Source organism: Pteropus medius, unplaced genomic scaffold, assembly GCF_902729225.1.
Source record: "Pteropus medius unplaced genomic scaffold, Ma_sr-lr_union100, whole genome shotgun sequence".
Classification (NCBI taxonomy): Eukaryota; Metazoa; Chordata; class Mammalia; order Chiroptera; family Pteropodidae; genus Pteropus; species Pteropus medius.
The window spans coordinates 24,895,770-24,907,930 of record NW_024349801.1 but is presented as its reverse complement, the minus strand read 5'-3'; the positions used below and the strand labels follow the sequence as shown (position 1 = coordinate 24,907,930).

General features: G+C 34.0%; 1 protein-coding gene across 2 annotated transcripts in view; it reads left to right on the top strand.

Annotated features, from left to right (window-relative positions):
* The window catches only part of BLOC1S6 (biogenesis of lysosomal organelles complex 1 subunit 6), a 43,680-nt gene extending 34,214 nt beyond the window's left edge, over positions 1 to 9,466 (top strand). For both annotated transcript variants that reach the window (XM_039888236.1, XM_039888235.1), the window contains 3 exons: positions 4,424 to 4,511; positions 6,182 to 6,268; positions 6,687 to 9,466. In XM_039888236.1, the coding sequence (XP_039744170.1) occupies positions 4,424 to 4,511; positions 6,182 to 6,268; positions 6,687 to 6,806 (295 nt within the window). In that variant the 3' untranslated portion in view covers positions 6,807 to 9,466. The remainder of the gene's footprint in view (positions 1 to 4,423; positions 4,512 to 6,181; positions 6,269 to 6,686) is intronic.
* Positions 9,467 to 12,161: the final 2,695 nt, after the last annotated feature.

The window sequence follows — 12,161 nt, the reverse complement described above, 5'->3', positions numbered from 1 at the left end:
TGATGCTGACAGTAAAATCAGCTACTATTTATTACTATATGTACTACATACCCACCACTTTATATACTGTATCTCAGTTAATCCTAAGATTAACTTTACGAAGTTTCTGATGTTATCCTTGTTTACATTTGAGGAAACAGGTTCAGAGAAGTAACTTGAAAAGATTACACAAGTAGTAGTAGAATTAGTGGTAGCAATCAAATAGGATGAATAATCAGTTATTACACTTCTTTAGTGTTAAGGAAAGATAAGTAAATTTCAGAGAAAGAAAAAAAATTTTTTTTATTAACTGCCTCTTTCATGTCTCCATAAATTTCCCTATTGATAAAAATGCAGGAGAAAGAGAACTGGACTGAGAGGCACCTGGGTCCTGGTCTTGGCTCTGTCATCAAACAGTTTAATTTTTATTAAGCCACTTTGCCATTAAAGAAATAGGCCTACAGAGGTGGAGGAGAAGGTAGTAGTAGACAGAAATTAAGTTTACTTTGTAGCTAGCAATGGATAAGGAAGACCAAGAACAAAATTTAGCTTTATATAAAAGAAGGGTTGTGAACATTTTTTTATATGTATTTATCATTTTAAGAACATTTAAAAGAAAGATAAAGAGTCTAGGATTCAAGTCCCTAAAAGTAGCTGGGGAGGTGCAGTTGAGAGTAATCTCAGTGGAGCTCTCTTTGAGATAAATAATATAGGCTTAGAAATAGCTTTTTTCTCAGAGGATCATTCCTTAGGTACTACGTAAGGGCTTTACAATCACCACTAGCATACTTACCAAAGATTATACAAAACTTCAGGGGAAAGGAAGTTCGGTCATTTTTGCTCCATTATATTGTAGCTAAATATTCTCCAAAATCTTTTTCTAGAGCATCTAGACTTATGGATCATGAAAGCACTATACTTACAATTAAAATTTTATTAAAAAGGATACAGATCAAAACCAGCCAAATGAACAGACACAATAGGGCAAGGCATGAGAGCACCCCAAACAGAGCTTTGAGCTTCTGTGCCCTCTTCTAATGAAATTAAGGTGCATCACCCTCCCAGCACATTGATGTGTTCACCAACCAAGAAGCTCTCCTCAGCTTTGGTGTCCAGAGATTTTATTGGGGTTTCATTATGTAGGCATAATTGATTGACTCATTGGCCACGTAAATGAACTCAGTCTCTTGCCTGCCCTCCCTTCTCTGGAGGATAGGCTGTTATCACATGGCTCAAAGCCCCAATCCTCTGACCACATGGTTGATCGTTCTGGCATGACCAGCTCCCTTTCTGAGGCCCTAGATGTTTATACCTCATTAGTATAAACTTAGATGTGATCCAAGGGGCTCATGATTAACAAAGATACTTGTATCATTTGGGAAAGTCTGAAAGTCTGAAAATTGACATGCCAAGAACCTGGGACAAAGATCAGACAAATTCATGATTATACGACAGATATCTATTCAGATCTTTTGCCCTTTTTTAAATGGGGTTGTTTATTTTCTTATCGTTGCATTTTAAGAATTCTCTGTATATTTTGGATACAAGTCCTTTATGTGTTTTGCAGATATTTTCTCCAAGTGTGTGGCTTGTCTTTTCATTCTCTTAACAATGTCTTTTGCAGAGTAGAAGTTTTTAATTAATTAAAAATCTGACTTGATCACTCTTTTCTCTAATGGAGCATGCTTTTGGTATTGCATGTAAAAATTCATCACCAAACCAAGGTTACCTAGATTTTATCTTGTGTTTTTCTCTAGAAGTTTTAGAGTTTTACATTTCACTTTTAGATCTATGATCCGTTTGGAGTTCATTCTTATGAAAGGTGTAAGGTCTGTGTTTAGGTTAATTTCTTTGTACACGAATGTCCAGTTGTCCCCTCACCATTTGTTGAAAGGACTGTCCTTTCTCCACTGCATTGCCTTTGCTGTTTTATCAAAGAGTAGTTGATTATATTTGTGTGAGTCTATTTCTATACTGTTCTATACTGTTCCATTGATCAATGTGTGTCTTCTTTCACCAACACCATGCCGTCTTGATTTCTATAGTTTTATAATAAATCTTGAAATTGGGTAGCGTAAGTCTTCCAACTTTGTTCTTCGGTATGTGTTGGCTATTCTAGGTCTTTGCCTTTCCATGTGAATTTTAGAATACATTTGTTGATATCTACAAAATAACTTGTTAGGATTTAAATTGGGATTACATGGAATCTATAGGTCAGGTTGGGAAGAATTAATACCTTAACAATATTGAGTCTTTTATTCTATGTACTTGAAGTAGCTCTTCATTATTTAGATCTTTTTTTATTTCTTTCATGAGAGTTTTATAGTTTTTGCATATAGATCATGTACATATTTTGTTAGATTTATACCAGCGTATTTCATTTGAGGGGGATTATTGTTTACTGCTGGTGTACAGGAAAGCAACTGACTTGTTTATTAACTTTCTATCCTGAAACTTTGCTGTATTCACATACCAGTTTCAGGAGGGTTTTTTTGTTGATTCTTTGGGATTTTACACGTAGGCAGTCATGTCATTTGTGAACAAAGACAGTTTAATTTCTTCCTTTCCTTGTTTCTGATCTTCTAATTTTTCACAAGTGTGATGTTAGATGTAGGCTTTTTTTTTATTCACTCTTTTTCAAGTTGAGGAAGTTACTCTCTCTTCCTAATTTGTTGAGAGTGTTTTAATTATGAACAAGTGTTGGACTTTGTCAAATACTTTTCTGTCAACTGATAGGACCATATGGTTTTTCTTCTTTAGATAGTTGATGTGGTGGATTACATTTTCTAATGTTGAACCAGTTTAGCATACTTGGAATAAATCCCACTTGGTTGTGCTATATAATTTTTATACATTGTTGGATTTGGTTTGTTAATGTTTTGTTGATGATTTCTACATCTATGTTTATGAAAGGTAATGGTCTATAGTTTTCCTTTCTTGTAATGTCGTTATCTGATTTTGCCTTTAGAGTAATGTTGGCCTCAGAATGAATTAGGAAGTGCTTCCTCTACTTCTTTTTTTCTGAGAGAGATTGTGGAGAATTAGTATGATTTCTTCTTTAAATGTTTGGTGGAATTCACCAGTGACACCAACTGGTCCTGGTACTTTGATTTCGGGGAAGTTATTACTTAGCGATTCAATTTCTTTAGTAAATATAGGCCTACTTAGCTTATCTGTTTCTCCTTGTGTGAGTTTTGGTAGTTTGTGTCTTTCAAGAAATTAGTCATTTACATCATTAGGTTATCAAATTTGTGGACATAGAGTTGTTGAAATTATTCCTTTATTATCCTTTAATGTCCATGGGATCAGTAGCAATGACTTCTCTTCCATAAATTATGTTAGTAATTTATGTCTTCTCTCGTTTTCTTTGTTCGTCTAGGTAGAGGTTTATCAATTTTATTGATCTTTTGAAGAACCAATTTTTGGTTTCGTTAATTTTTCTCTTATCTTTTTCCAGTTGTAATAGCCTGTTTTGCTGTCTCACTTATCTTAGATCATTGATATGCTGTGGTCTCCTTTCATCCATTCTGTATCTTACCTTCTGTAGTCTAGTCAGAGCTGAAAGGACAAACTTGTGACCTCTGGGGTGTGTCCTATTAGTGCTAGGTGGTGGAGGTGTAACTGCCCTTTAGTTTCTTCATTGCTATTTCTTTTTTCATCACTGTTCTCTGTTTAGTGTAGTTTCACAAACAAATCATGTCATAATTTTCTTTGTTGTTATTTTAAAAATATTTCATTGGGTGACCCCCTCAGTGTCACTTATTCCTGTGATCCTAGCATTGGTTGATCTGGAGAGAAATACTAGATTAGCTTCTCTTCTTCGAAAACAGAAGATTTTGAATCAATTTTAATGAGGAATCTTAGAAGTTACCTGGTCTGACCTTCTCGCTTTGTAAATGAAGAAATTCTGGCCCAGAGATATAAAAATTTCCAAGATCACCCAATTGGTTATTGGCAGGTGAATTTTGTGATTCCTAGTCCTGTTTTTTCATCTTAATTATTCCTTTATACTTATTATCCCTTGATATTGCATTTCCCCCAACTCTAACAAGTCATTGTTCCTCATTTCCTTTGTGGTAATGTTGTAATTTTAATACATATAAAACATCAAGTTTCTTGGATAAGACAGTATAAAAAACTCTTATGGGATAATATAGAGAATTGCCTGAAATAACAAGTAATAAAATAATTTTAAATACTTTGATGGTTTTAGTTATTAGAACCTAAAATTGAGGCAAGAATAAAAGACACATTTGGTTATTAGAATGTGGGTTTGGAGTATTATTTTGAAAAAGATTTTACTAGACCAAATAAGCTTTGAAGAGTTAACAAATTTCTAGCTTAATTTCTACCTTTAACATTAACAAAGATGAATGTGATTCCTTTTAATGAACCAGCACTTACAGTATATAAAGTTTATTGTGGCCGTATGCTTTTGTTTCAGGCAGAACCAAGTTGTATTATTAGACACACTGGAACAAGAGATTTCAAAATTTAAAGAATGTCATTCTATGTTGGATATTAATGCTTTGGTAAGTATGATTTAGTTGACATAGCTTGATGACATCTTGTTTTGGAAATAGGTAGGTTTATCTTCCCAACTTTGGACTTATGTATGTCTGGGATCTTTTCCTCTAATTTTTAAAGTTTAGACTTTGTCTTTAAACAGGCAACCTTGATTTACTTTACTGAAATTTTCATTGTCTTGAATTGTTATATTTCAGGTGTTGAATTTGTGATAAGAAATAGAACTTACTTATGAAAGTCTGGGATAGATCTCATAATTATTGACTTTTTATAAAAGAGAACTAAAAGTAAGGAACTTTTTGGGGTACTGTTTTTCCCCTTAAGGAAACTGTATCTCCTTTTATCAATTACATGACTTTTTAAATTTGCATTTTATTTAATTGTATGGCATTTTCATAATGCCGTAATAAATTAACGATGAAATGGACCCTTTGAAGGTCCTTTACGGCCTCTTTATATCTTTCAATATAAATGACAATAGTTGAATTTTATCAGAAGCTCTGTAGCTTTTTGATGAAAGGAACCGATACTCTTTATTTTAAGAAACAGGAATTAACAAAAAAGGAAGCTAGGGCTACCTTTCTCTTCATCTTGAATGTTCAGATAGCTTGGTTCGCATGATTTTGTGGAATGTTTTCCTTTTATAACAATCAAAAAGAATGTCCATCTTCTCTAGCATTAGGCAGAGGCCTGTGGTAGTAAATGCAAAATCTTCTACTCAGTAGTTCCTCACTTCTTGTGAAAGAGATGGGCAGGGCTACGCTGACCTACTTTTGTCTTTCCTGAGTTCTTGTAGCAAGAGAAAGAATATTTGATGAATGAATGATAAATAAATGAACCAAGCAGATGTAATACTATTGCTTCAGTCTGAAGGAGCAGAAATGAAGTCTCTTCCTCTTTTTCCTTCTCTCAGCCCAAGAGTGGTTTTGATTGTTATTTAGGAACTGAAAATTGGAAGGTTTGGAGAGAAAGAGGGTCTGTAAACTCTAGAGCTTATCAGACTATGACTTTACATATATAGCTGCCTGAAGGTTGCTCATCTCTCTACTGATATTTCTCTCATTTTTGTTACCTGGTCGTCTTTTTCTGTTATCTGGCTTGCGAATGCGGTGTTTTTTTCCTTCTCTGCCATCTCTGGCTGAGATGGAAAGTCTGTACTTATCACTCCTTGGGAAGAAAAGTGTCCTTACAGAGATCGTTCTGCTTGATCTGGCTTCAGAAGCCCACAGCCCTCTCAGGCTTTGTAGATACAGCTTGGCTTTTCTTGATGGGCAGACACTTAAACTGTCCTGTGTATTCTTGGCTCCATCTCTCCTTTGTAAAGACAGTAGAGTGTTTTACTTTTCTCAGATGAAACTGGTAGTATTTTAGAAAGTCTTACTGAAATTTTAGGATTGTATTACATTTAAAACAAAATGTAATCTCTATACAATATAAATGTCTATTTTATGTTTAGCAACTTTTTATCAATCTGAACTGAATCAATTGTTTTTCAATCCTACTAATGGTTTAAGTAAAATTTAAATTTTGGAATTAAAATGTGGATATAATTAAGGTTTTTAAAAATTCGCCCATTTTAGGAAGAATGAACTGTAATTTAAACATTGATTTACTTATCCATTTTGATATTTCAGTCTATTTTAACTGGATTTTGCATTTATTTTTCCATGTTAAGTTCACTGAAGCTAAACACTATCATGCCAAGTTGGTGAATATAAGAAAAGACATGCTGATGCTTCATGAAAAGACATCAAAGTTAAAAGTGAGTTGAGAATTCTTTCACATTCTTTGTAAAAGTAGAGATTCGAATGTCCATTTTTCTTTAGTATTCATTTTCTGGCTTCTTATATTTCCATATAAAATAACATAGTTAGTTCATAGTACATTGTTTTCTTTTAAAGCATACTTTTTTGAGCCTTCTCTGTGCTTTCTACTAATAGCTAGGCTAGTCAGCTCATATTCTCTGACTATTTCACTGCAATTTTCATTTAATAAGAATTTGGAGTAACAAATATTTTTGTATCAAAGGGACCTTAAATTACCCAGAATGAATTTAAAAGTTACATATGAAATTTATTAATAAGTATTGATTACCTCAACTCAAAGCACTATTACTTTTAAATTAGGTCATAATTTATAAGCCTTGATTGTTTTCTTGGTTTTTGAATTTTTTGACATAGAAAAGAGCACTTAAACTGCAGCAGAAGAGACAAAAAGAAGAGTTGGAAAGGGAGCAGCAACGAGAGAAGGAATTTGAAAGAGAAAAGCAGTTAACTGCCAAGCCAGCTAAAAGGACATGAAAAGTTGAATGTGTTTGTGTGTTCTTCCCTTCCCCTGTCCCATAGTCTTTGGATCTAAGATGACCTAAGTGTGGGCTGAAGTTAAGGTAGTGCCTTATATGTATACATTGTGTCTTGTTTTGAAATCCTTTCCCCAGTAATGCTGTCTCTATATCTTCATTTTAGCCATTCAAGAAGATTTTTTTCCCCTAAGTAAAAGACCTACTGTCACTTGGTTTGGTTATTTATATGTAACTTTTCAACTTGTTTTTCTTAATTTGAAAATTTATTATTTTGGCCTTGAATCATTTATAAACTGGTAAATGGTTTGATTATTTTAATAGTCCAGACTCTAAATGGTTAAAAGTTAGTATGGAGTTTTTAGATTTCTAATAAGCGTGGATTTAAAAGTTTTGGTTTTTTATTTTATGAAATGACTTGCCTTTCTGGCAGTACAGTGCTGGTTTTTGGCAGTTGCCTTTTCATTGCTTGGTTAAGAAGAAACGCCAACTGTTGAATTATGCCATGGAAAAAAGGTGGAATAATCTTCTGTGAAGAATATAGAAAAGTGTGTACACAAGAAATAATAGCATTAACACAAAGGCGAGGGTGAAGAAGATGCCAGATAGATTCCACTAACCATACACGCTTTCTTCATCCTAGTGTTGTTGTTGCTATTTAGTTCTTATGTAGCTTCTGGCTTCATAAGTACATTATATTTATTCTTCAAGTTTGGCAGAGGTGGTGGTAGAGCTTCCACACACTCAAATGTGCTTAAATATTTATAATACTTAGTAAGAGTTATCACACACTGAGATACAGTTGTCAAGTTGATAAGATAGTGAGCTCAGCTTTCCAAATGGAAGGTCTAACTGCTATTTCTCTCTGATTTGCTGTGTGGCATTACCTGTGGTTATTTTTTTTTCTGTGCTTTTAAAAAGTCCTTAAAGTAAATGATACATACCAGCTACCTATTTTATAGATAATGACAGATTGTGGAATATTAGTAAATAGCTTCTTCACAAAAGAAGCAGCATGATACCTTTAGTGTTTTCTAGATTCTTTCTCCCTAATAAGTAGAAACTTATGCGAGGGAAATATGAAGTTTTGTTGTTTATAATTGAGAGTGTATTATTCACTGTTTTAGTATTATTTAATATCCAACTTATCTCCAATCTCTATTACATAGAAATTGTACAGAACCTATAAAGATATGTAATTAGAAGGTGTATCTTTTATAATCTGCATTACATTTTGGGTAAGCTGGCCTTACTACCTCTGATCACTTATTGGGCTAATTAATGATGGAGAGGGCATTAGATTTAAGTTGAATGATAAGAACTAGTCTGTTTAAAGGTTTAAATTGTTTGTTTGAAAGCCTTTCCTTTCTTTAATGAATGAATTATGATCTCACAATTTACTTGACTTTGACCATATATTTAAGAATGTGTATTTTATTTTGGAAGGCTACATATTACTCTTAAATACTAGCTAACACTGCCTAGGGCAGGATTCATTAGGGCTTGCAGGGCAATGTCACCTAAATTACTGAATGTACTCATAACCTGACAAAGGCTGTGCATTGTTTCTCAGAGTGATTTGTGGATTAACTGCAATGGTTGTTTAAATGCTAGTTCCTGGACACCACTCTATCTACTAAAGCAAATCTGTTTGGCTTTTTTTTTTTTTTTTAATTTTTCCGCAACTGATTCTGATGCACCTTAGAAGCTGAGAACCGCTGTCTAGTGGTGTAGGTTAGAGGTTCCCAAAGAAGCTGCATATCATTATCGCATGGGAACTTAAAACAAAAGCAGACATTCAGGAAGATTCTTATTTAGTACTTCTGAGGTGGGTCCCATGCAAATTTTAAAGTGCTCCCCAGGTCATTCTGATGCAAGGAACTACTAAGACTGGTTCAGACTATCTAGTGATTTATATTTATAAGTAATGAATAGTTTAAAAGCTACTCAGAACTTTTGGGATTAATCTTATAAAATAAATTCTGAACTGCTGCTTTTTATATAAAGTCAGATTTAAGACTAAAATAGATAAGAGGCAGGAAAGATATAGAAAATTCCTGTTAATTGAGCTTTTGTGACTTGTATTAAAATAAATCATGTTTATTGAATGAATGGCAAGGCACATATACTTTTAGAATTATATTTAAATTTTGAAGATTTTTTTTCTAAACGTCAAGACTATATATATTAGCATTCACTATTTTTAGGTCAATTGTAAATCAGAAATGGTTACCTTGGTAATTGAAATCTAAAACTTTAGTTGTATTTTAGTAGCACAGAAACATACCTTACTGACTAAACCTGAACATAACCCTTATAATTAGTCTTACTGTATTTTTGCACAAAATAATGAATTTGTACTTGGGTCGAAAAATATTGCCTTTGATATTTTAGGTGAAAAAAATTGCATTTGTTTTGACACTATATCACATATGTAATGAACTAAAATGATGGGAGTTAATTTTGTATTTACTTGGTAGGAAATATGTAGATATGCTGCTGTGGAATATAACATGGATTGTGTCCTCAGTGAGTGTTTGGGTGGATACAGTTTGTAAACATGCCAGCTATACATCCTTATACATTTGTCTGATTTTGAGCTTGTAAAATGAGGACTACTTTTTACACGTTTAATTAAAAAAATGCCTCCAAGTTATCGAAGTCATCGATCAAGCACTATTGTGTACATAGCTGTGTATGCTTCCCTTTATGGACATTATTTCAAACATTCCACTTCTTTGCTTTCCTCTCCTGTCACCTTCCTCTCAATGTAGATTGTGTCACAAAATGACTGGTCCACTCATGAAATCTTTTTTCAGAAAAGTGAAAGAAAATATTGTGAAAAGATTCTAGTTGAAATAACCCAAATTCATGAAGTCATTCACTACTTGAGAATACAGATAACAGCCACTACTTTTAGTGGTTTGGTAGAAAGTGCTTCATGAGGATTTCTGCATGTTTAACCTATAAATAACAGAATGTTTGAGGTGAGGTTCTTTATATTTTTTAACCTCAGAGTCTTTGGACCCCCTGGGAGAGGGACTTCTCTAGATGACCTTTGGAGGAGACATGAACTCTCATAAATTTGTCACAGAATTTTGTATGTATCCGTTTCTCAGGATTAGTCTATAGATTTTATTAGATTCATCATATATATAATTTCTTCTAAAGCAGTGATTCTTAATGATTAAACCTCTAAATTCACTGTGCACATATTAAAAGTTACTTAGTTTCTAGGTTTTCCTTTTGGATGAAGATAATTCCTATATTGTATATTTGTTCAAATATTTTTGTACAGATTAATCAGATATTTAAGATCTGTTGGGTAGCTTATTCATACTGTTTTAGTTCTTTTGCTTGTATTAAGCCAGATGCCTGTGTAGTGCTCAGGTTAGCATTTGGGTGAGACTAGGTTTATTACAGAGCCATTAAGAGTGAAAGAAGTAGTCAAGAGAGACAATTATGACTAGTTTAAAAAGCAGAGAGAGGGAGGGAGAAAAGGAGAGAGATTGGTTGGTTCATTTTAAGCAATTGGTTCACATGATCGTGGGGGCCGACAATTCCAAAATCTTCAGGGAAGGCTGGCAGGCTGGCAGGCTGGAGCCCCAGGGAAGAGTTGATGTTGCAGCTTGAGTTCAAAGGCAGTCTCGAGGCAGAATTCCCTCTTCCTCAGGGGACCTCAGTCTTTCTTTTAAGGCTTTCAACTGATTGATTGAGCTCCACCCACATTATGGAGAGTTAGATGGTAATCTTTACTGAAAGTCTACTGATTTAAATGTTAGTCTAATCTAAAAAAATACCTTCACAGAAACACCTAGATTGGTATTTTGACCAAATATCTAGGTACCATGGTCTAGCCAAGTTGCCACATAAAATTAATCATCACAGTTGAGATTAAATTGAACCAAAAAGAGATATACAGATATTAAAAATAGCTATAATAAAGAACCGGATTACATAAATGCCAAATAAGGAATACTACCATAAAAAGATTAAATTTCTGCAATTCAAACATGGCTTGGGAGCTTGTAATCCTTGGATAATCCAAACCACTGCTTCCATGCTTAATTGCATATTCAGTTAGATGAAAAAATAATAATGATAGCCAGTCCCAAGATCTTGGGAATCAAATGACCTCAGAGATGATGAATGTACTGGACTGTAGAAAAATTGATAGCCTATCTGCCATTTAGATTTTTACCTGCTTTGTCAACTAGGTGCTGTTCGGTTTTAAAAATACAGTAACTTTAAGGAAGGTGCTGACAATTTTAGAGCAGGCTCAACTGGTGAGCACATCTTAGTCTTACAACCTGATAAAGCACAGATGGGACAATGCTGCCATCTTGTGGTACTTTTTGCTCCCTTAGTTCTACAGATTTTAGTATAGTCTCAATTAGTTTGCTGAAGTTTGACCTAAGCATTTTTAACTACTATAATTTTTAAGGTAAGTCAGTAAATCTTTTTTAAGATTTTCTGTACGGTCTGAACTTTTGTTTAAACAGTGAGATATTTGAAAATGATCTGTATGGAACATTTGATAAGATTTTAAACTACATTTTTCGAACTTTTTGAGTCTTAGTTGGATATTGGGCTTGAGGTTTTTAATGTTTTTTTTTACCTTCTGCAATCATGTAATCTGTCATCATTAACCGTGTTCAGTCCTGTTCTAAGAAAAATATTATAGGCCGAAGATTTTACTGTGGGCAAAGGCCCTAGGAATTGTGTGTTTTTATTCACCTGCCCTCCACATTGGGTCTCACCTGGCCCAAGGGCAGCCAACCCATGGTCTAATTGGTAAAAAAATAGCCTGGTGAGAAAAACTCTGCCTAGATAGGGACTATAAGGACTCTCATTGACTTTGTCAATTTCTGCCTTGGGCATGTGTATTAGAATACTCAGAGAGAATCAGCCCTTCGGTAATTGAAGGAGTTATGACAAGACACAAGCAGCACACAGAGAACATCTGTGTGTTAAGTAGGGAGGAGCAGGGTTCCATGATCTTCTACTTCCAAAAGGGAAGAACAGTCATCAGGTCCTCAAGATGCCTTAGATCCTGAGTAATTTCCCTGTAGAAGGCTCTGTGAGCTGGAAGCTATTCTTAGGTTCCTATGGGAATTGATTACTGGGCCAAGATTCCTATTTTCCACAGGTATTTCACAATACCATCCTCCTACCCTTCACCCCCGACTTACGAGATAAACTTAATAAATCTCTCTATATACTGCAACTATAAGCATCTAACATTATTGTCTTTTAGGTTGCTCTAGCATGTTCCATTTTTTTCAAAGTGTTTTAATATGCATTATCTAATTTAATAATAAGGATGCTACTTAGGAGTTTATTTATTTCCATGCCT